Here is a 24,086-nt window from a genome sequence, read left to right on the forward strand (position 1 = left end):
AAACGCTTCTATCCTCCTGGGATATACGACGCTAGCGGAAAATGTCACATTTCTTTCTTAAAGTAGAAAAAAAAAAAGTTTTATGTGTTTAATTTTTCCGAAAGTGCTTAAGTTTCTCTTTTCCTTTAGAAGAAAACTGGTTTTTCACTCGGATTATCCCAAGGGCCACATTCAGGTATATGGGGAAAAAAAGGAATGATGCGCGTTTGCATACAATTTGCATATATCTATGTAGAGTGGATCATTTATTCTCAGGATGCTTTCTTGCTTTCTTCCTGGCTTGCTTGCTTTTCTGGGTTTTTTTTTTGTTGTTGTTTTTTAGTTTCAGAGAAATTGAATCTTTGATTATCTGTACAATGAAAAGAACCAACAACAGTGAAAAGGCAGTGGAAAGCCTCCCCCCACCTTTCCAGAGAAGATCACTTCTTTGCAAAATTCCCTGGCTTCTCCCAGTCCTTTCGGAGATTTTGGATGGCTGTGGTTTTGCCATGATAAAAATAGCAGCCGCCTGCTGTGTGCCAGGCAAGCTGCTCTATTTACTTTTCTGTATCTCTTATTCTACTCGGCAGCCCCGAGAGGTCGATGTTACCTCCAGTCTTCACACAGGAAATGGTCTGAGGGGGCAGCACGATCTGCCCCAGGCTCCCCCCCAGGCAGTGGCAGAGGCGGGAGTCACACGTGTGGCTGTCCGCCCCCAAGCCCTGTGTGTTAAACCGTTAGGCTGTTTTCCATCCCTGACATGTTGTTTGGTGTCCCACCTTTGACACTTGCCATGACCAGCCGTGGACTGTTTCACACACGCTCGTGGTTTGGTTGTCACTTGAATGGCGGTTGCACAATATCGAGGCACCAGAGTTCACCTTATCTCCCCATTCGGTTTGTTTCCAGGTCCTCGGTGTTACAGGTGGCGCAGGTGTAAATATCTTTGTGCAAATAAGGGCGGTCTGTTGGGTTCTTTAGGTATTCGATGAAAGTCCTCAAAGTAGGATTGCTGAGCCAAAGGGTTTGATAGAGGTTGATGATTCTCTGGAAGGTCTGTGCCGGTCATTTGCTCACACCCTCGTGAGTTTAGGAGTGCCCACTGTGTACCAGGTGTTGCAGGTAAAGGGGGGATTCCGAAATGGCCCCTCATTCATAGAACTGACATCCTGGCGTGGGGCAGATGGGGCATCCCAAAGTGGATGGTAGTAAAGTGGGGGTTGGGGCAAGGGGCAGTGAGAACGTGGACCCCAGGCCCTATCTGAATGTGCCTCTCCCCCATAGCGTGGGGCAGGGACTGTGGGGCAGGGGAGGAGCGCGATGAGGAGAGGGGCTGCCCAGCGGTCTGGGCCTCATCCCGGCTTTCCCCAGGTCTGTAGCTGAGCTACCTTGAGGCTGAGGACCTCCTGGTCGCCCCGCACCCTTTCCTGCGGTGGCCACCTGGCCTACAGGACCTGTCACTGCTGCCCAGCTGCCAGTAGGGGGAGCCAAGCAGAGGATGGAGGGAAGTAGCTCGGGACTAGAGAGGTGTGAGCGGGAGCCTGAGCACCTGCTGGTCCTCCAGGTCCCCTCTTCCCCTCAGTCTCCCCAGCAGCCAGGCGGACAACACGGGGCCCGATTACCATTCATTCCGCAGACGGGAAGGTGCGCAGTGTAAGCATACAGCTCAGTGTCTTCTTGCAAACCAAGCGCTGTGCCAGATGCTAGGGACACAGAAACGCATCCGACAGCGTCCCCCCTTTCCCGGGGCGCTCCGGTCTAGACGGGTAGACAGACAAAGAAAGAGACCATACGACTTGGTGTGGTGGCGGTCTGGACAAGTGGCAACAGGGCACCAAGCAGCAAGTGGCCTGGCAGCGTGTGAGGGCCCAGCGCCCTGCTCTGACTTTGGCGGTGGCACTACCCATTTCCCGGCCTTCAGTGTCTCCATCTCTGACCAGGAGGAATGGTCGATGCCCTCCAGGGGCCTTCTGACTCATAGGTGCTGTGGGCCTGGCTCTTGTGCCCATGGCAAGCCCGAGCTTCTCCCCCAGAAGACCCGCCTGGCTTCAGGCACCCCACCTCACTCCTTCTTCTTGCCACACTCCACCCCCCGCCCCCATGGTCTTCCTTGATGTTCTGCCTCTGGCCTTCCTCTCCAGGTCCACATGTGCCCTCGTGTCTTTAGTGGCTGTCGGGTGCTGCTGACACCTACATCTGGATGTTCAGCCCCCCCCCCCCCCCGTTGAGTGTGTGACGTCATGTCATCTCCCCAGCAACCTTATGAAGTAGGCAATGGCACCCCATTTTATAGATGAGTGAGACTGAGTGAAACATGTCCATTTGGATATTCTGCAGATGCCTCGATTTCAACATGTCTGAAATTGGCCTCATCGTCTCCCTACCTTCTGCCCCAGTCTGCCTTCTCCTCTCTTCTCTGTCGCAGTCGGTGGCACCATCAACCCAATGGGGCCCAAGCTGGAGGCCTTTCTAGATTTGTCCATCCTCACCCTTCCTCCCCAGCATCCATCCCGCACATCCTAGTGAGATTTTCTTCTACTTCTCTCCAGCCCTACCTCTATGACCTTTGAGGGCCATCCATCCCCTTCCCTCTTTGGGTTCCTGCAGCAGCCTCATTATCCACCCCCTGCCTCGATGTTCTCTGCCTCCACTCTGTCCCCCGCACCGGCCCCAGGACCTTTCTCAGGCACATATCTGATCACATCACTTTCCTGCTGCTTCCTGTGGCTCTGCGGCTGGCCATCCATGGGCTGAAGTCCATCCAAGAAGACGTGTTTTGTTTGGTCCGAAGAGCATTCTTAAAACATTTTGAATTATTGGCCAACATTAAAAAATCAGGAAATTCCACATGAAAGTTCATACTTCTGGCTCCTCTTGCAAAATGGAAAAAACTGGCAATTCTGGGAACATGTCCCAGCAGGGCAGTGGTTAGATGGAGCTGAGTGGCGGTTGCCATCTTTAGAAGGGACACGGGCTCTCCAGTTGGCCAGTCCCCAGCATCCTTAGCATCTCTTAGTCTCCGGTCACTCTCCTCTCCCAGTTGCCTGAGACTTGTGGCATCAGGGCTCATGACCCTGCAGGTATGGGCTGAAGTCCAAGCTGGGTCTCAACCAACATCCTAGTCTACTCCTGCTCGCCACCCCACTGCACCCTCCGCTGTAGCCTCAACTCTTACCCATGGTTCTCTGAATTGCCTTGCGCCCAGGAGCTCATGTCTGCCTGTCTGCCTTTGTGGGAGCTTCTGGCTCTGGAATGCCTGGGCCCCTGGCTTGTCCTTCAGGACTGCTCTGTGCCCCCTCTACTAAGAAGCAGTCCTTGTTCCTACATCTTCCCCCCTCCCCCACCTCCAGCTGAGTTCTGTCTTCCCATGATAATGTGGCCCAGGCCACAGGCATCCCACCATCGCACGGCATTATCATTGTTGATTGGCCTGTCTGCCTCCCCCGGGGGACTAGGAGTCTGGGGTTGTCGGGAACCTGTCTTCTTCATCTTCCTATCCCCAAAGGTTAGCACGGAGCTTGGAAACATAATAGGTGCCTGATAACTGGTGACTGAATGGGTGAATCCATAGAGGACAGACTTGGGAACATACAACGCCAGGATGGAACGCTGCCACCTGCTTGCTTGGGATAGAGAGTTCCAGCTTCGTTTCATTCTGGAGCAATCCCCCTGCCCGAGTCCCCATTCAGAGTGGCCCCCACAGCATCCTCTAAGCCATGGTTCCTAGTGACGCCGGAGGGAAAATACATCGTTCTCGCTGTCCCAGGCAGGAGGGAGCTGTGTAACGGTCGGCAAGTGGCAGCGCCGCTGGATACGGCACATTCTGTAGTTACCTGAGGCGTGATGACCATGTGTCACGATAGCATCTGACACCCGTCAAGCGCTCACACTGGACCAAATTCTAGACTATGCGCACACAGCCCATTATTCCCTTCGTTCCTTGCCACAACTGTAAGAAGTAGGTGGGACTGCTATCCTCGTCTTCCAGATGGGAAAACTGAGACTTAAGGAGTTTCCACAACTTCTCCAGGGCCACGCAGCCTGGACGTGGTAGCATCTAGATTCGAACCCAAATCTGTGGGCCATGAAAGTGAACCTTCCCAACCACCATGCCACACTTCCCCAAAGACATCTCTCTTTAGAAACATGAGGGAAAGATGGAAATAAATGTGAAAGTGAAGGGTGCGCCATTATATATACAGTTAGACTCCAATTAGTAATTAAGAAAAAAAAACCAAATCTTGAGGCATAGGGAAAACAACGTACCCCCACAAGTTAGCAGCATTGCGTGTGGGGAGTAGAACGCCGGGGATGTGGTGTTCTTCATTTTCTCCATCTCGTTTCGACTTCTATAAGATTTTCTAAATTTCTCTAACGAGCAAGCATTCCTTTCATCATCATCAAAAAAAAAAATCCTCCCTCTGAAACGGCCCCGGCAGCATGTGGCAGAACAGGGGTTGGGAAGAGGGCTGGCTGGAGTCGCTGGCGCATCAGCCGGCCCGTCTTCTACGTAGCGAGGGGGGGCAATCTGCTGGCAGCGGCCGCGGCCTCGGCACCTGTACCCTCGAGGGGCAAAGGAGAAGTGAGTCTCACCATCTCCCCTTTTCCTCCAGGTGCTTACACCCCAGAGCCCCTCAGCAGTTTCCGGTGGGCCCTTCTCTCAACTGGCCTCATGTTCTTTTACCACTTCAGCGTCTTGCAGATCCTGGGCCTGGTAAGTTTGGTTTGGTCCCCTTCGATCCCCGTCTGTGCGGAGTTCTCCATAAATCTTGATAACCTGGTTGGCGCTGGCGTATCGTTTTGTTTTGAAAATACAAGATGCCAAAGGCCAGGATGTCAGATTGTTGTGTCTGGGTTGCTGATTTATGATCCACGGCCTGGGCCTCTCCAAAGGGTTTTCGGAAGCCTTCAGTATTGACCGTTTCTTTCATCCCGGGGGAGGCAACGATGCCCTTCGCTCACGACCACCCGGGTCAGAAATGGCGAGCTGCAACTGGAAAGTGATTTGCTATAGACCCTGTGGCGGGGGAGGCAGGACCTTGACCCTGGCCTGGCCCTGGAGAGGAGGCTTCTGACCTTGGGTCCCTTCTGGGCCAGCTCCCAGGCCCTGAGCTGTGTGGCCAGTGGAAGTGCCGTGTCGGAGGGACTCCCGTGGCGTTCTGGGGTGTTCAGACCCGCCCGGAGCATGAATGATGGCTGGACTCAGTAGTTGAGTTTTCCAGAGCCCAACATTGCTGAGTGCATGGGTGTCTATATTGGTGGCAAAGCGAAGGAGGAAGAACTCGAGGCTGGGGGGTCAGGAGCCCCCAGTTCAAGTCCTGGCTCTGCCACTGTTCTGGGTGAGTCACCTCACCGTCGAGGGCAGAGAGCTGTCCACCCCTCTGTGACATGGTACCAAACCCCCAGCCTCCCCGAGAGGTGGTGAGGACTTGTCTCAAACGTGATCGCGCTGAAAGGGCTTTGGAAGGCAGGTGCCGTGGCCGTCCTCAGGGCAGGAACGGCATGTCTGGTTTTGTGCGCGAGCGGCATGAAGGTAGCATCAGCCGTGTGGAGCCTCTCGGGGCCTGGCCGGACTAAGGCACGTGACCGATGTCCCCAGTGCCTCGGGAGGAACAGTCACTTTCTCTTCCCCAGCCTGGCATATTGCGCTGCTCTGGTTTGCCTAGGGGACAGTTTGAGCTCTTTGCCAGTGGCGTGAATGCTCCCGCACTCGAGGAAGGCAACAGGATGACTTTCACACCTTACTCTGAGCGCTCTCCACTGGGACTGCTTGATTCCAGAGGGGTGTGTGTCCTCATGTCACCATACATACCATGCTCAGTCCCACCTGCAGGCCTAGGTCAGGCCGCGCCTCCTACAAGGCAGGCCCCGCTCACTCCATTCCTCGCCATGACCCCCATCCATCCTTCATGAGTCCATTCAGGGTGCCACCTACTTCATGAAATCTTCTCTGAGGACTCAGTGCCCTTTCTGTACCCTCCTCCGATCTCATGGTGGGGGAAACCTGGTGAGCACCGTCTGGTTTGAGGTCAGATGTGGTTGCCCATGCCAACTGGGTTGGTTGCCAGTTCTAAGTGGAGGCAGGAACCATGCCGTTGACTGTTCTGTCATCCCCTGACACCTCTCTGGGGACTAGGCACGTGGTAGATGCTTAGGAATGACGGCAGGCTCTGGACCCAACCAGAAGGCAAGACTGAGCAACACCAAACAGCTTTTCCATTGGATGGCCTCCCCCATCACCTCCCGAGGCCTCTAGCCTTGACCCACTCCCCAAAACCCTAGGGCAGAGAAAGCCCCTCATGAACAGGCGGGGATTGGTCAATCCCTCCTTGTCTAGTCCCCCATTAGGTAGAGGTGGCTGAACTGGCAAAAGCCAGAGAAAGCCTCCGGATGGTGAACGCTCACTCTACCTCCCTTGTCCCTGCAGGTCACCGAAGTGAATTTGAACAACATGCTGTGTCCGGCCATCTCAGACCCATTCTACGGCCCCTGGTATCGCATCTGGGCCTCGGGACACCAGACTCTCATGACCATGACCCACGGGAAGCTGGTCATCCTGTTCTCATACATGGCTGGGCCCTTGTGTAAATATCTGCTGGATTTGCTCCGGCTTCCAGCCAAGAAAATAGACTGAAGGTGCTTGTCTTTTTTTTTTTTTTCTCCCTGAGGAAGCAAGTCTTGACTTGACTTGGAGAACACCCAGTTCTTGATGAAATCATGGGGAGAGGGCAGTAGGGTGTTTGGTGTATTTCTTTTTCCCTCCTCTCTGTCCCTTTCTTCCACCGCGCTTCCTTCCCCAGCTCTTCCCCCCAGGACATCTCCTGAAGCCTGGGGGGTGGTGTTGTGCCAAGGGCTGGGTTCTTCCTCTTCCCCTTTGGCTCTTCCTCCCTGCTCCTAGTGGCCTTACGTGGGCGACGGTAGTCAGTGGTGTTCATTCTGCTTGTTGGTGCTTTAACGACAGCTGGTTGAGGGGATGGGGAACGACGAGCAGTTCTCTGGACACTGAAATGATGACATTGGGTTGAGTTTCATTTGTCCACTGCCAGGGACCTCCAGGCTTATGCCGGGGTCCCCCTTTTGTCTCCAGCACAGCCCCCACCATAATGGGACTGAGGCCTTGTTTCTATACCAGCGGCAGGCTGAGAGCCAAGGGATTTCCCAGCTCATGGCCAAAATAGAACCTGCCAGAGTCTTCCCACTGGTGTCCCATGACTCAAAGCAAGCAGCCAACCAGCCACTCCCTCCGAGATGCTGCCTGCGGTGGGAGGTGGGGGTGCTCCTTGGCCCCAGGGCTAGATTCCGTTGAGGGGGATGGAGAGCTGTTGCTGTTGTGATGGCAGACCCAAAGTGAACAAGTTTAAAATACACACGACTCTTACTAGGCAGGACCCTGGGTAAATTCTGCCCGACAGAGCTGAGAAGTGACCCATATCCCGATCAGAAGTGAGTGTTAGAAATTAATCAATGGAAGTGGTAACTTGAGAAAACTGTGATTTGAATCATATGCTCCATTTTAGTTGAATGTTTGATAGTAGATACCATTTTAATCTTGAGTTCCCCTTAAACGTTTCCATCTCTCTCTCTCTGTCTCTCTCTCTCTCTAAAAGGCAGCTTCAGGGAAGGGTGAGCTGGAGTTGGGTTTTTTGCTTTTTGGTTTTCTTTTTTAATTTGTTTGCTCCCTTGTTTTTGGATGTTTGAACTCGGAGAATCCTTGCGTCAGGGGCCTGTCTCTGCAGGGGCTCCTACCATCCGTTCTGTGCTTTCACAGGCGATGTTAGCATCCTGGATTGGGGGAAGATACAGATCCTGCTGGTGTTGTTACCCTAGGGCCACGTGTCATCACCTCAGCCAGATTCCATGATGAATTGTTTCGCATAGGGGGCATTACGCACTCCCCCCTCCACCTGGCCCAGCCCCAAAGCCCATGTCTGGGTTGCAAAGGAGGTACCAAGAAATCAGTTCTCCGTGGTGCAGGTTCAAGTGCTTCAGAAGGAAGACCTTTTGTCCAAAGACTTGAGCTGAGTCACACAAGGACTTCAAGGAGGGAACCAGTGACTGGGCATTTGCTGACTCCTTGTGGGCTCTACCTAAGAACAGGTTTGCCTAAGAACAGAAAAGAAGGTTCAGTGACTTTCTCTGATGCCCCCCCCCCCCCGAAACTCTAGGCATCGCCCTGGACTGGGTCCTGTATTCCCGGTGTTACTGTATTGTAATAGACCTAGATTGAGCATCAGTGACTCAGTGGTCGTGATTCGAGCAGACGGACCTCCAGAACTCAGCAGGGTGCAGGAGAGTCTCTTGGAGCAAGGCGAGGCCTGGGAAGCAGCTGTGGGAGGGACCACCTCTCCGTAGAGGCCTGCTGGCACGGAGATGATCAGTTCCCAGGACATGGGGGAGCCAGAGGGAGGACACCGAGTACTCTTACTCCCCTTGAGCTCCTTGTGACGCATACCCTTCATTTTCTGCACCCCCCGCAGAGGGCTTGGCCAAGTTTGTCTTAGTATCTCTCACCCTCGGATCATCCTCTGGAAGGGGGTCCTCCAGCTGCTGCGCGTAGGGATGGCCCATAAGAAAATGTGTAAGGCCTCCATGCCCCTTGGCTCTTTATAAAAGGAGTGGTTGGAAGGGAGGAGCCCCTGGAGGCATGTCCTGTCCCCTTCTGGAACACGGAGTCTCTTCAGGCAGATGGTCTGTGCCTCCGCTGGGGGCCAGCAGCCTGGGTGGGGCAGATTCTCAGCTCAGAATGCCACGAGGGTAGAGCAACTCTGCACGCTTGCCCTCCCTCCCTGTTTCTGTGGTACAGGTGGCCAGTCAGCCCAGGCTTTCTGGCAGCGGCATGCTCCTAGAAGCTCGCCTTTGCTCTGGTTACAGCCCAGTGTCCCATTCTGGCTGATCGTCCCTGTGCTTGGAAGGAAAGAAGAAAGGGAAAGCCACATGCCTGGCCATGCCAGAGGCAGCTCCACCTGTCAGGGGAAGGGAGCGGTGGAGGTGCGCTGTAGGGCCGGGGGGCTCGGAAGCATGCAGACAGAGGGAAGAGAAAGCGAGCCCAGTCCGCAGGCTGTGTTCGAGGTGTTGGGGTGCAGTAAGCACCTGATGTGGTCTGCACCTCTTACCTTGGAACCTGAGCCCACCTAAGGCAGCCTGCCTTGGAGGGTGCCCCCCCTTCCTGGGGGTCCACACTTCCCAGCTCCTGCCTACGGCTCTCCTGGTGGGACCAAGGAGGTTCCCCAGCCACCTTGGCCACCTTTCCAGATGCCATTTGCCAGCGTGTGGGAGCTCACCATGTGTGTGTCTGAGAGCGTTCGGAGAGGTGGACAGTTTCTTTTAAAACAGCCCCAGGAAGGGAAAGGAGTGCCTCTCCAGCCGCTTGGGTAGCGTCCGGCAAGGATCTGGGCTGATGAGAACGGTGCACTTTGCTGGCCAGCTTGCGGCAGCAGCTCAGAAGAGCAGAGATGGTCATGCCTGCTTATGCCCCATTCCTCTTCCCAGTAGTTGCTTCCATACACCAAAGATGGTCCGGCCCATCTTCTTCCCAGAGGCCTGGGGACACGATCGTCTGTCCGCTTGGAGGCCGGTTGGGGGGACAGTTGGCTTACTTTGCCGTCTGCTGCCTCCAGCCTAGCCTCTGTCAGGGCTCTGCTGTCTCTGCTCCTTGCTGATTCAGTGTTTTGTGGCGTGGGCACGGCTCCCCACCGATAGCAAGTTGTCAGTCTGTCTCCGTGCACTGGCGTTGGGGTCCCGGTGCCACCCAGGGCTGAGCTGGGTGGCTCAGGGTCGGGGTGGGGGGGTTACCAGAAAGCCCTTCCCCCCTCCCTGGACCAAAAAGACCTCCCTGGATTAGTAGCTGTTGATCCAGAGTCCTCTGTCCTCTTTCGGAGACCGAAGGGGACTGGGCGGGGTGGGGGGAGACAAGAGGGGCGAGATGCGGTGCTGGTTTTGGGAGATCAGGAGCAGGCAGAGGGAGGGTGTCCTTCGGGCCCTGGCACCCTCCTCAGCAGGCCCCTGCCTGGGGAGGGGTCCCCCACCGCAGCCCTGCTCTGCCCTCTCAGAGGGGGTCGAGTCCGTGAGAGGAAGTGAGCCTTCTGTATACAGAGTGAGCCAGTCCGTGCTCAGGAAAGCCTAGTCGCTTACTGTTGCTCTTATCTGTGACATTTTTTTTTTTTTTTTGTACACTGGTTTGCTCCTCGTGGCACGAAACAAAACAAAGCAAAAGTCGTCTCAAGCAAAGCTGTTGTTTTGGAAACTTGCTTTCTTTCGGTGTGAGTTTTGTACTATAAGGAATTCTTCATTTATATCGGTGTTATTGTGGTAGAGAGAATAAGGTAGTCTCCTTTTTGCCGGGAAATCGGCAGATGCCTCTGCCCTGGGCCCCCCCCTCCGTCCTTCTCCATCCCCAGGTGGATTTGAGGTGTACTAGGCGGATCCCTCCCTGGCACTTCTCCTCCCCCCTCCCAGTGGCCCCCTTTAGAACCAGTCTTGCTTAAGCCCCCTAGACAGCGGCAGGGGGACTATTTTTGGCCAAGCTGGTTCTCGGGTGCTCTGTGCCGCCCATCCCACCCCCAACCAGTTTGCTCACCTCCTGGGGCATTTTGTAATGCGTTTTCTCTGTTTTGTAAAAAAAACCTTTTGATTGTACCGAAATGGTTTCTGCAGTTACCTTTGGAAATAAATGGTCATTAATTTGTGTACCTAGCATTCTAGAACTTTAGTCTTCAGTGTTTCTGTGGTTGAAGATCCCTGAATGATAAAGGACCCCTCACCATGGGACTTACTATTACAATGTTTTCTTCATTTACTCTTATTAAAAGATTTATGAGAACCTAGGCGTCTTGGCCTTCCTTCCCAGAACCCTCTTAGAAGTCCTTCTGCTTTGAAAAGCAGACCAAAGGGGCCATTCGCGCCCCACACTGTGTCAGACACCGAAGAGCAGCTCTGCCCTGGGAGCCCTGCAGCCGGAAACTCCCATGCACGCTGCCTGCTTCCACTGGGGACATAGGAGGCCTTTTGCTCTTGGCGGAGACTGTCTTCTGGGGACATCCGCTGGCTTCACCAAGCACCCCCCCAACCCCAGGTGCGCTGGGCCAGGTTATAAATAAGCCAGGGCCCTGCAATCCCGGGGCCACAGAACCCCTAGCTGGGGCCAAGCCATGTCCCCCGGTTCTCCACCTGTAGAATGATAGCTGCATCTGTGTGCCCAGCGTGGCGCTAAATCCCTCCACACACATTCCCTCCTGTGACCCCCGTGCTGGTAATGCTGTCCCCAGTGGACGGGCAAACCCCAAGAGAGCAGACTCTGAGCTAAAGGAGACGCTGGGATGCGAGGCCAGTCACGCTAGACTCCTGAGCCCATGCGCTTTGCGCTCTCCCTGGACTCCGCTGCCCATCTGAAGGGCCGCAGTTACCAGGCAGACCCCTGCCCAGGAGCCCCAGCCCCGAGAGGAGTGGGAGCAGAGCCAGGCAGGGATGTGGAAGGCAAGAGAGAGGAAGGGGAACCCCACGAATGTGCGAAGCAGAGGAGCCATACCCAGCCTGTGACCCCAGGGAGCCCCAGAGCAGAAAAGCAGGGGGGCAGGGATGCAAGGCCAGGCAAGAGCTGGCCCAAGGGGCAGGACAGAAAGATGGGTCACGTGGTCTTTCTCTGTGTCTCCCATTTCAGAAAGAGGCGACCGGCAGTGATCTAGGCCATGGCCTTCTCTGCCCTGGGCCTCGCATCCGCCCCCACCCCCCATCTCTGCTCCCGTACAGCCCCCCTACTGCAGGCAACAAATGCAGATCCGACTGCACAGCTTCCCTGCACCCCATAAACATCTGCCGCCTCATCTCCTCACCCCTCTAGTCCCCCCCACCCCAGGACCACACACAGGGAGAGACCCTTTGCTCCCAAGGTCTCCTGGTCCACTTTTCCCACCGGGCCATCTTGTGCATCTTTGCATTTTTCCTCTGTGTGGTTCTCTCAGCTCCCCAGTCTCCCTTCTTGTCCAAAGGCCTGAGCTCAAGAGTCAGCTCCTGGGCCAGTCTTCCCTGAGCCCCAGTCCAAGTTAGGGATGTCTCGGCTTGGCTCCTGCCAGCATCCCCTCCCCGCCCCTTGCTCACTGCAGGGCGCCGTTCATCCCCCACTAGGCAATGCATTCTGGCTGGCTGTCCCTCTGTACCCTGAGCTCCTGGAGGTCAGGGTGGAGTCCCATTCATTCTCCTGCCCCTGGCACAGGACCTGATCCATAGCAGGTGCTCAGTGAACACCCAGCTCATCCCGGAGCCCTGTAACATGGTGGGAGGCACCACCGCCACCTGAGGGAGAAACCCTGCCACATCAGTTGGCGCCCTCCCATGCGCTCTCCCATGGGGACCCGTGTGCCTTTGTGTGCCCAGGTGCCTCGCGCCCCAGCCTGGGGGCCTCCACGCCCAGGCTTCCCCGGACCCCTGGGTAGAGGGTGGCCAAGGCATCCAACTACTTTTCTGTATCCTTGGTAGCTGCTCGGTCCCCACCAGGATCACCCCTCTGTTCCCCAGGGCACATGGAGTTGGTGTCAGCATGGCCAGAAGCCCCACCAGCGCACAGGACATGCCACCTGCCCCTCCGAGGGGGAGGGAGCAGCTTGGGGTGGTTACAGCGTGATTCGCAACCCCCCCCAGTGAGTTTTCCCCTTGTCCTGCTTTGCCAAGGCTAGTGGAGGGACAGAGGTACACACATCAGTCCGACAAACGCCATGGCTTATTCAAAGGCTATGTGGTTTGCTAACCTTGGCAGCGGGCAAGGCCGGCCTCGTCCAAAGTCAAGGACTCTCTGTTACTGCCCGGCCCCACCCCTCTCCCAGTCAGCATTTCCCCAGCATCTAGATTGCACATCTGGGGTGTCTGAGCCGCCTGGCAAAGAGGGGTCAGCGTCTGGCAGGGAGGCGGTAGGGAAGGCCGCTCCCGTTGCTCACAGCTGACCCCGAGGGCTCGCCCGCCGCAGCCCACGTCCTAACTTTAGTGCGGCTCCTCCTGCCTCTGGGCCAGGCCAGCCAGCAGCCCCGCAGCCTTGTGACGAGACAGGTCTTGGCGAGGACCAAGCTCTGATAGGCGACGGGGCCAGTGGCCTGAGCTGCCTGGGTGTTCTTTCCAGCGACGCCTCCCCAGCAGCCCCTTGGCTCCCTGGTCGCTCCCGCCTCTCCCCACCCCCCGGCATTCAAGGGGGCCGCAGGGGTGCCGCCGGCTCTGGCTGTCCCTTCAGCTGTTCCTTCCCTATTTTCCAGGAGTCCCAAGTCCCTTTACTCCAGAACACACCGTCAGATTTCGAGAACATTGGAGCTGATGAGATAGATACCCACGAAGACAGGAGCTTAGAGACTTTCCTGCAGGTCACAGTCACCTGGGGAGCTTTCACGGCCATCTCCGTGCCCAGCCTCACCCCAGCTCACGATTCAAAGCAAACTTTTGTTTTGTTTTGTTTTCACTCGAAGCTTCCAGGTTGTGAGTCATCTCTGCCCTGACCCTCTACACCCGGGCCTTTTTTAAATGAGATTTTTAAGACATACCAAAAAAAAAGTCTGAGGAGTAATACTGAAATCCAGCTTAAGGAAAAGAACCTTACGGAGACAGGGCAAGCCCCTCACTCCAGAAATTGGGAGAGTGTTCCTCAGAGCTGCAGGGAGTCTGGAGAACTGGTGCGGGATGGGTTGGGGGGCAGAGGGGGTGACGTTCTGGCCTTTTCCACTTGCTTCACCCAGAACAACTCCCAGTTCTGTTCTGTTTTGTTCCTTGCGGTTCTGTAAATCATTCCGTCGGGAAAGATGTTTAAAAGCCACTTACTTCTGTGCTCACTTAGCCCTGTCTGCACTTACCCCTAGATTGCGGTCATCCTGTAATAGTTGAAAAAGCACTGCAGTAGCTTTCAGCGGTTCTCTGCCCCCTCGGAGGCCCCAGGTGTCCTTGGCCAAACCATACCTCTCTGAATTCCAAGGCGGCTGTGAGACACCCGGGGAGAAAAATGGCTTCATAAAGTTCTGTTCGGTGTGGGGGGGACAGGAGCGCTATTTCCAGACAGTGTTGTTACTATGCTATTCTCAGAGCGTGGAGGTTCTTTGGGGTTTGAACTCCACTTACCACCATGCCTTAATGTACCCTGCGTGGTTGGGGTCTCTGGGGTGTGTAGCAGAGGTGACGCCTTGGTTTTAAAGAATGTTTCTATATTTCATTGACTCTAAGACTTTCCCCTCCTTTTTTTTGGCATTTTAACATCTCTAAACCTGGGCTGCATCTTACAATCAATGGATGCCATAGTTCAATCAGAGCTAGCTTAGTTTTCTTTTCCAGAGGCACATAAACTGGGGACATCTTACAATCCAAAGTGCCTTAGAGTGGCCGAGATGCTGGAATTGTTGCCTCTGATTCCCCTTCCTGGCCCCATGAGAGTCACCCTCCTGGTAGAGAAAACCCCTTTGGAAAAACTTAGACTTTCAGTGTATGGTCTCCTTCCAACACTCCATCTTCTCTTTCTTTCCTGCCAGCGTCCACGCAGGCCTGGCAAGCTGTCTGCTTTCTGACCATAGGGGGGCTCACTTTGCTGGGCTACCTCTTGGGGCAAATGGTTTCTGGGCCATGAAGGGAAGGTGGCGGGCGCACCTGCATGAGGAAACCCACCGTGCCAACCACCAGGGAGGGAGGGAAGGAGGAAGCCAGAAGAGAGTTGGGGAGGGAGCCAGACAAGCCAGGCCAGCCATCCCCAACAGCTCTGGTTTCTTTATTTCCCAACCACAGCCTGGCCAGACAGCTCAGCCTGCTTCCATGGGGAATTCTCAGGGCCAGTCATTGCCAGAGGTGAGCCAGGCGGGTGTAGAGGGAAGGAGCCCAGCCTTGCCCTGAACTCCCAGGGTTGACATGAGCAACTGTCTGGCCCCCATGGAGGAAGACAATGATTTCCTCACCTCGTCCTGCAAGGCGGAAGAGTTAGGCAGTGGGCCTTCCAAGGAAAAGCAGCACCTTGGCCTGGGGCAGCATAAGCCGTGGACGTTGACCGCAGTAGGAAATGGCCACCAACTTTCCCTCGGCACTGGCAGCCACTCTCATTAAGCTTGGCCTCTGTGGCCTTTAGGCCAAGCTCTTCCAGAAGGGGAAGGAGTGTCTGCAGGGAGATCCAGGGATACTTGGGCACAGGAAGCAGTTTTTGGACATCCCCCACCTCCCCCCCGCCCAAGAGCTTAGCAAGACGTGATCAGCCTGGATTACAGCTGCCCTCATGTAACCAGGTCAAAGTGCTGGCCTACTTAGCCCCCCCCCCCCCCACCGCAGCGGCCTCCTTCATAGCTGATGAGGCCGATTAGGAGGCTATTTGTGAGCCCTAGTTGTGTACCCAGAAGCCTGGGGGCCATCTTCCTGTGACAAGAAGGACAATAACTAAGGCTAGACAGCCAAGGGCAGAGTCTGCCCTGCCTGTGGGAGAGAAGTGCTGTCAGACCTCGTGTGTCCTCGTAAAAGAAAGAGTCAAATAATGTCAAGTCTAAGTGCCTGGATTTTGCTAGTTTTCAGCCAAGGACCGTGTCCCATGTCTTTGCCATCCCCAGCCCTAGAGAGAGATGGCAGAGCAACAGGCTGAAGCCTTCGATGACAGTCACTAGCCTCCATTCAGTAGGTTCTGGGCGTTTGAGGGAGACTGTGATTTAACTGCTCTGAGCCTCAGTTTACTCGTCTGTAAAATGGCAACAATCATAGGACCTAACTCCCAGAGCTGGAGGAAGATTGACTAGATAAGGCACAGAAGGCACTTGGCACAGGACCGGCACATCGTAAGCACTGCTTTCCATCAGTGTTAGATGCCATCTCCTGTCATTAACGCCACTGCCACCACCACCATTGCCACCCGCATCCTCACCCTTACCCTCCTCAAGACGTCAGTGTGAGTGCCAAAAAGCTCAGGCTCTGGAGCCTGACAAACTTGGTCTGAATCCTCGCTCTGCCATTCTGTAGCTGGGTGGCCTTAGACAATTGATAACTTCTTTGAACTAGATTCTTAGGCTGTAAAATGGGAGCTTTATAAGGCTGTTGAAAAGTGCATGTCGTGGTCCTTATCACACAGGAAGCACTCAAAGAAGGTTGGCTATTTTAATTATTTAAATGGGGTGACCAAGACCAGTGGTTGCCAGGGGGCTGGGGTAGGGAGGGATGAATAGGTGAAACACAGAGGCTTTTTAAGACATTGAAACTACGCTGTACGATACTATAATGGTAGACACATGTCATTAAATATTGGTCCAAACTCATAGTATGTACAGTGTCAAGAGTGAACCCTAATGTAAATGCTGGACTTGGGGTGATAATGACCTGTCAGTGTAGGCTCATCAGTTGTAACAAATGTACCGCTCTGGTGGGGGGAAATTGACGGGGGGAGGCTGTGTGCAGAGAGCAGGGTGGCAGGCAGTGAGTATATGGGAACACTCTGTATTTTCTGCTCAACCTTGCCGTGAACGTAAAACTGCTCTAAGATTGCAGTCTGTTTCTAAGGAAAGGAAAAGAAAAAGGTGATCAAGCTAGGTTGTTACAAATTTAGGATGTTAACCATAATCCCCATGGTAACCACAAAGAGGATAAATGAAAGATACAGAAAAGGACAAGGGACTCAAAATGATTCACAAGAAAAAAAAATCCATCAGACGCAAAAGAAGGCAGTACTGGAGGAACTGTGGAACAAAAAAAGATATGCCACACAGAACACACATAGCACAAGAGCAGGAAAAACTCCTTCATTACCAGCAATCACTAAATGTAAATGGGTTAAACTTGCCAATTAAAAGAAAGATATTTGCAAACTGGATGTCAAAAAGACAAGATCTAACTATGTGCTGCTTACAAAATACTCAGTGTAGACCAAAGACAGAAATAGGTTGAAAGTGAAAGGATGAAAAAGATATTCAGTGGAAATAGTGGTCACCAAAAGAGAGCTGAGATGGCTATATCATAGCAGGCCAGATAGATTTTAGGTGCAAAATTTTTACAAGAGGTGAATAAGGGCATTTTTATTGATGAAAGGATCAATTCATCAAGAAGATATAACAATTATAAACATACACACCAAACAACAGGGATTTAAAAGATATGAGGGAAACATTGACAGAATTGAAGGGAGAAATAGTTCTACAATAATAGATGGAAACGTCTATATCCTGCTTTATATAATGGGCAGGACACTTAGACAATAGATCAATAAGGAATAGAGGACTTGAACAGCACTCTAAACCACCTAGGCGTCAAAGACATGCACAGCATACTCTACCCAACAAGAGCAGAGCACACATTTTTCCCAAGTGTACACGGAACATCCTGCAGAATGGGCCATATGTTAGGCCATAAAGCAATTCTCAATAAATTTTAAAAGATGGAGGGATGCCTGGGTGGCTCAGTCAGTTAAGCAGCTGCCTTTGGCTCAGGTCATGATCCCAGGGTCCTGGGATCGAGTCCCGTGTCGGGCTCCTTGCTCTGAGGGGAGACTGCTTCTCCCTCTGCCGGCTCTGCCTGCCACTTTCTCTACTTGTGCTCTCTATCTCTGACAAATAAATAAAATAAAAAGTTTAAAAGATGGAAATCATGCAAAGTATCTTCTCTGACCAAACTAGAAATCAATAACAGAAGGAAAACTGAAAAAAATCACTGCAAATACATGGAAATTGAACAACACACTCTTAACCAATGGATTAAAGAAGTCACCAGAAACTTAGAAAATGCTGTGTGATGAATGAAAACACAGTACACCCAAACTCACAGGATACAGTGAAGGACAGTGTTCAGAGTCGCATTTGTAGCTATAAACACTTACATTGAAAAGGAAGCTCTGAAATCAACACCCTAACTTTATACCTTGAGGAACTAGAAAAAGAAGAACAAACTAAACCTGAAGCCAACAGAAGGAAGGAAATAATGAAGATTAGGGCGGAGTTAAATGAAAAAGAGAACAGAGGGGCGCCTGCGTGGCTCAGTTGTTAAGCGTCTGCCTTCGGCTCGGGTCATGATCCCAGGGTCCTGGGATTGAGCCCCACGTCAGGCTCCCTGCTCAGCGGGAGGCCTGCTTCTCCCTCTCCCTCTGCTTGTGTTCCCTCTCTCGTTGTGTCTCTCTCTGCCAAATAAATAAAATCTTGAAAAAAGAAAAATAGAATAGAAATAAAATAAAGTCAATGAAACCAATAGTTGGTTCTTTAAAAAGAGTGACAAAATTGACAAGACTTGAGCTACACTCATTAAGAAGAAAAAGACACAAATAACTAAAATTGGAAATGAAAGCAGGGATGTTACCACCAACCTTACAAAAATTATAAGGATTATCAGAGAACAGTATAAGCAGTTGTATGCCAATAAATTAGATAGTCTTCAGGAAATGGACAAGTTCCCAGAAACACACAAAGTATTACCCCAATACAAAAGCCAGACAAAGATACCGTAAGAAAAGAAAACTACAGACCAGTATCCATTAGGAGTATAGACACCAAAGTCCTCAACAAAATATCAGTAAACCAAATCCAACAGCACAGTAAGAGGCTCATACCACGTGACCAAGTGGAATTTATCCCAGAAATGAAGGGGTGGTTCAACGTAAGAAAATCAACCAATGAGGCACCTGGGTGGCTCGGTCAGTTAGACGTCTGACTCTTGATCTCAGCTCAGGTCTTGATCTCAGGATTGTGAGTTCAAGCCCTGCGTTGGACTCCACACAGGATATGGAGCCTACTTTTAAAAAAAATCAACCAGTGTAGTATACCACATTAAGAGAAGAAAGGGGAAATGATCATTTCAAAAGGCAGAAAGGCATTTGACAAAAGTCAGCATGCTTTCATGACAAAAACATTGAACAAACTAGGAATAGAAGACAACGTGATAAAGGGCATTTATGAGAAACCCACCGCTAACATCATACCCAGTCGAGAAAGACTGAAAATTTCCCCCCTGAGATGAGAAACAAGACAATCATGACTGCTTTCACCGGTGCTATTCAACATTGGAAGTCCTAGCTGGAGTAAGTAGGCCGAGAAACAAAAGACACCCAAATGGAAAGGAAGAAGTGAAACTGTATTTGCAGGTGATATGATTCTCTCTCTCTAAAATCCCATAAAACACACACACACACACACACACACACACACACACACACACACACACTACTAGTGTATAATTAAGAAAGGAAGGAAGGTAGGGAGGAAGGGAAAGAAAGGAAGGAAAGGGAAGGAAAGGAAAGGAAGAAAGGAAAGAGAAAGAAAGAAATACAAGGTTAGTTTAGTTGCAGGAAAAAGATCAATGCACAAAAATCAGTGGTGTTTCTATATGCCAGTAACGAACTATCTAAAAAGGAAGTTAAGAGAAACAATTCTATTTATAATAGCATCCAAAAAAATAAGATTCCTAGGAATAAATTTAACCAAGGAGGTAAAAGGCTTGTAACTGAAAACTATAAAGTATTTTTGAAAGAAATGAAAGACGACTTAAATAAATGGGAAGGCATCTCGTGCTCGTGCATTGAAAGACTTAATATTGAGATGGCAACAGTCCCTAAAGCAATCTATGGATCACAGCAGTCCCCATCTGAAGTGCAATGGCCTTGTTTTTTTTTTTTTTTTGCAGAAATGGAAAGGCCAACCCTCAAATGTATAAGAAATCTCAAGGATCCTTGAATAGCTCGAACAATAGTGAAAAAGAAAAACAAGGCAGGGGGACTCACACCTCCCAATTTCAAAACTTACTACAAAAGTAGAGTGATCAAACGGTGTGGTACTGGCATAAGGGTAGACATATAGACCAGGGACATAGAATCAAGAGTCCAGAAGTAAACCCAAACCTCTGTGGTCAACCGATTTTCGACAGGGGTGCCCAGACCATTCCATGGGGGAAAAGAACAGCTTTTTTAGCAAACAGTATAGGGACAACTGGATAACCATGTTCAAAAGAATGAAACCGGGGCCTCTACCTCAAACCACATGTTAACATTAACCCAAAATAGACCAACAACCTAAATAGAAGGGCTAAAACTATTAGAAGGAAACATAGGGGTAAATCTTTATGACCTAGCACTTGGCTATCGATTCTTAGGTTTGACACCAAAAACATGCGCAAAAAAAGAAAAACACAGATACACTGGATTTCATCGAAACTAGAAAGTTTTGTTCATCAAAGGACATTATAAAGAATGTGAAAAAGACCAACTACAGAGTGGAAGAATATATTTTCAAATTATTTCTCTGATAAGGGTTTGATATCCGAGATACACACACACACACACACACACACACACACACACACACACACACCAGTATACATATGTATGTATACCATTACAACTCAACAAAAGACAACCCAATTAATAACTGGGTAAAGGACTTGAATAGACATATCTTCAAAGAACATGTATGAATGGACCAATTAGCACATAGAAGGGTGTTTCAACCTCACCGGTCATTAACGAAATGTGAATCAAAATCACAGATATCAGTTCACACCCACGAGGATGACCGTGATCAGACAGACACGAATGAGTATTGGTGAGGACGTGGCAAAACTGGAATCTGCGTACATGATTGGTGGAAAAAGTGTGATGGTTCCTCAAGAAGGTAAACATAGAATGACCGTATGAGCCAGCAATTCCACCCCTAAGATTATACCCAAGAGAAATAAAAACGTACGTGCACACAGAAACTTAGACTCAAAGGTTTATGGCAGCGTTATTCATAAGAGCCGAATGTTTGAAACAGCCCAAATGTTCACCAGTGGATGAATGGATAAGCCAGTTGTGGTGTAGCCATACGATGAGATATCATTCAGCCATAAAATATCAGTCAGCCGTGATGGAGACAGACCTCAAACGTTATGCTAAGTAAAAGAAGCTGGTGAGAGAAGGTAACACAATATCACTGACTCGTGTGCTTTAAAGTGGTTCGTTGTATGTTATGTGAATTTCACTTCAACAAAAGACGATGTCAAAGGAGGTGAAAAGAAGGGAGTTTCTTTTTATCTCGCAAGTGCCCTGTGCACCTGCTTGCAGGACTCCCTGTGTAGCCTTCCTTAGAACCAAGGGTGTTGCCTGCACTTTCCCAGCCTCGGGCTGACTATTAGCAATTTCGATTTGACCTTCTCCAAGTCTGCAGGTTCTTCTGTAGTGGTACGAACCCATATGGGGGAAGAAGGAGCCAGTGCGGCCCGTCTACCCCACCAGAGCAGGCCCATCCTACTCGAGCAGCCGTATTAACCCTGTGCGCCCTTTCCACCCCCATCATTCATGTGTGCCACGGACCGCATCTGCTGGGCAAGGTAAACATGAACCAAGTCACTGAGGGGCATGCCTTCATGTACAAAGGTGACTATGGCCACCCACCGCTGTCCCTGACCACAGTTCTGGGAAAGGGGCCATGGCCGAGGCCTATGCCAGCGGGGTGGCAATGTCTTCATGCAGAGTTCCTGGAATTTGTTTGAATGTTTGAAGTGGAGAAAGTTTAGGGAAATGTGTGCATTACTCACATAGTACTGCCCTTCAGAAAAGATGGGGGTTCTCGCTCTTTCCAGCCCAAGACGCCCTTCCTACTCTGCCAGGATGTGTGGGAGTGGGTGATATGATTGCCCCATCCAGCTGTTTGCTCAGCCCCTGTCTCCTGTGCTGATAAACACCAATCCACTTGTAGGGGTTGATACCTACCGTAACCTTGGATCATTCCAGAAGACCATTGAGACGGAAATGCTAGTTTGATGAAAAATGACTAGAGCAACTACTAGTTTCAAATCTGTCTGGTGTTTAGGCCACAACTCCAGCTCTCAGCAGCTTCCTGTCGCTTCAGATGTGATTTACCTGTTCTCTTGTGTACCAGTTGTTTCCTGTTTTACAATAATCCAAATTGAATACTGCCTTCCTGCCTTCCTGGCCTATGTAGCAGGTGAGAGTTACACCGAGAGGGGCTCTGATTTTCCGCTCTGGGAAAATCCCCTCTCTCTCCTCCTGCTCTGTGAATAGATTTCTGCCCCCCACGGGAGAATTTTTCAGCCAGTTGGCATACTATAGGCTTTCTTTGGCTCTCAGGCCTCCAGGACTCTTAGCAAAAACAGCCTTGTCTCTGTCCGGACTGTTCTCTCTCTCCCGGTCATGGGAAGGGCCCAAAGCCTTTGAGAGGGCAGCTTTGCAGTGAGAAGCACAACTTTCCACCACCAAATGCCATTCCTCATGCACATAAACCTACTTCTATGATCACACATATCTTTCTCAACCAGCTGGCACATTGCCGCTAGGGAGCAAGATAGCTGGCTACCTGGTGGGAGGAGACAGTGTCCTCCTCCACTCAACAGATGACCGTGCTCCGTGTGGGGTGGCCTTTGCTGCCGACATGCTGGGGGGCCACAGCAACCCCATTTCCCCGCAGGGGAAGTGACAGCTCTGTTCGAGTGCCCCTCTGAGGTGGAAGCAATTTAGGGGGACCCTATAAAGCCGGCCCGATGTTGCCTGGGCCCCGGTCGGAATGACTTTCCCCAACTAGACCAAACCTGGATGCCCCCACGACTCTTAGCTCCGAGTGGACCGTTCATTTGTTTTTACATTAATACTATCTTCATTCTCAAACCAAGCACGGGGCCATGCCTCTGTGGGGACAGGCACTCAGGAAATATTGATAGATCACGTTGAGCCTGACATTTGGGAGGAAAAGGCCAGAATGGAAAAGGAGATGAGATGACAGCTTGCCAAAGGCTCTCAAAATACCTGGGCAGGTTGGGGCTCCGGCCGTGGTTTCTCAGATTGTCCCGTGGGACCTGGTGTTCTGTTGGAACTGATCCAAGTTTCCGTAAGCATTTGCTTCAAGAAACGTGTGTATAAACGTATGGTATTTAAAAACTGTAATACAGCCTGAAAAAAAAACCCTAACGCATATGAGTGTGTTAGTGGGAGCTGTCGGGTGGCTTCATTTCTGTTCCAACGTCAGGAGCGATGCGTCTCCTGCCTGAACTTCTTGTAGGCCTCGTCGGGCCTGGATGAGAAGGTGGTAACTGCACCAGAATCTCATGGTTTAGGCCTATGCACACCCAGTGTCCTTAAACTATAGGAGTAAGATATCCCCTCTTCTCTGTGCAAATCAGGACCTTCTTGCTGACGGACAGCCCAGAGTCCAGAAATAAATGGGGTGCTGAGGCTCTGCCTCCATCATCTGTCGCCCCGATTACAAATTTTTATGTCATCAACATGGCCTTGTTGTTCTCATTAGCTTTCTAAGGAACCGGTGTGCATTGGTAATTTAGAACAACAAAATACCACCTTTAATCTCGTATCTTTAACATAACGAGATGTCAGCTGAGATTTTTGATTAAAAAGCAAAGATAGCCTTCCACCATGAAGGGAGACTGAAGGCTGAACAAACGACCGGCCCCTTGTGACTCAGCCGTGTCCTTCTAGAATGGGAGCGCGAGCTCAAGGACGCCAGGGCAGTCGGTGAGCACAGAGGCACGTCTCGCAGCCACCACCCAGCTGCACGCTCCAGACTCAGCGCACCCTACATCTAAGCTCTGTCGGGCTAATGTGATCATCTGTCATGATGGAAAGCTACAAGCACGGGTCAGTGTTCAGTTATGTAAGGCACACGGCCTCTACCAGGCCTCTGGGCCGGTTCACTGAAACCATTTGAGAGAGACAGTGCAATCTGAACGTAATCTAGTCAGGGTCGTTTTTAAATCCGGTTGTAGTAACCAAGTTCCTGGGACGAGGTCGACTGGCTTCAGAACAGTGCTTAGTTAACATCGAAGGCAATTTCCTCCCCGTCTTGAAAGATTTCTTTCCACAGGCCTGGGGTCTGGAACAGGAGATTGTCCCACGAGCTACAGGATCAAGGGAGGCCTTTTAACGTAGGAGCCCAAGCCATCTCCCCAGGGCCTGCCTCGTGGACGTCCCCCCATTCAGCTATTCCTCCCGCAGGCGAAAGCCCAGGCAAACGGGGAAGCCATGAAGGCTGAGCCCACACCCACACTTGGCTCCTGCGGTCGGAGCTGCAGGAAGTGGGAGAAGCCATTCTCTGAATGGGCGGCCATTCACTGGCTCTCCCGACTGGCAGCTCTGAATCCGCGTGTGAATTCGCCGTGGCCACCTGCCCCGAGCTCACACCGATTGGACCCCTCAGGCGTGAGAG

The 24,086-nt window shown here is 51.6% G+C and overlaps 1 protein-coding gene across 9 annotated transcripts in view; it reads left to right on the forward strand.

The window, feature by feature from the left end:
• The window catches only part of TMEM164 (transmembrane protein 164), a 178,767-nt gene that overhangs the window by 149,948 nt on the left and 4,733 nt on the right, over positions 1 to 24,086 (forward strand). For 6 of the 9 annotated variants that reach the window (XM_026478836.4, XM_026478831.4, XM_026478822.4 and 3 more), the window contains 2 exons: positions 4,593 to 4,693; positions 6,407 to 10,798. In XM_026478836.4, the coding sequence (XP_026334621.1) occupies positions 4,593 to 4,693; positions 6,407 to 6,613 (308 nt within the window). In that variant the 3' untranslated portion in view covers positions 6,614 to 10,798. Of the gene's footprint in view, positions 1 to 4,592; positions 4,694 to 6,406; positions 10,799 to 24,086 lie in introns of those variants that run through there. The other 3 variants (XM_026478820.3, XM_026478825.4, XM_057313645.1) reach the window with 2 other exon arrangements.

This window comes from Ursus arctos, chromosome X (assembly GCF_023065955.2).
Source record: "Ursus arctos isolate Adak ecotype North America chromosome X, UrsArc2.0, whole genome shotgun sequence".
NCBI lineage: Eukaryota > Metazoa > Chordata > Mammalia > Carnivora > Ursidae > Ursus > Ursus arctos.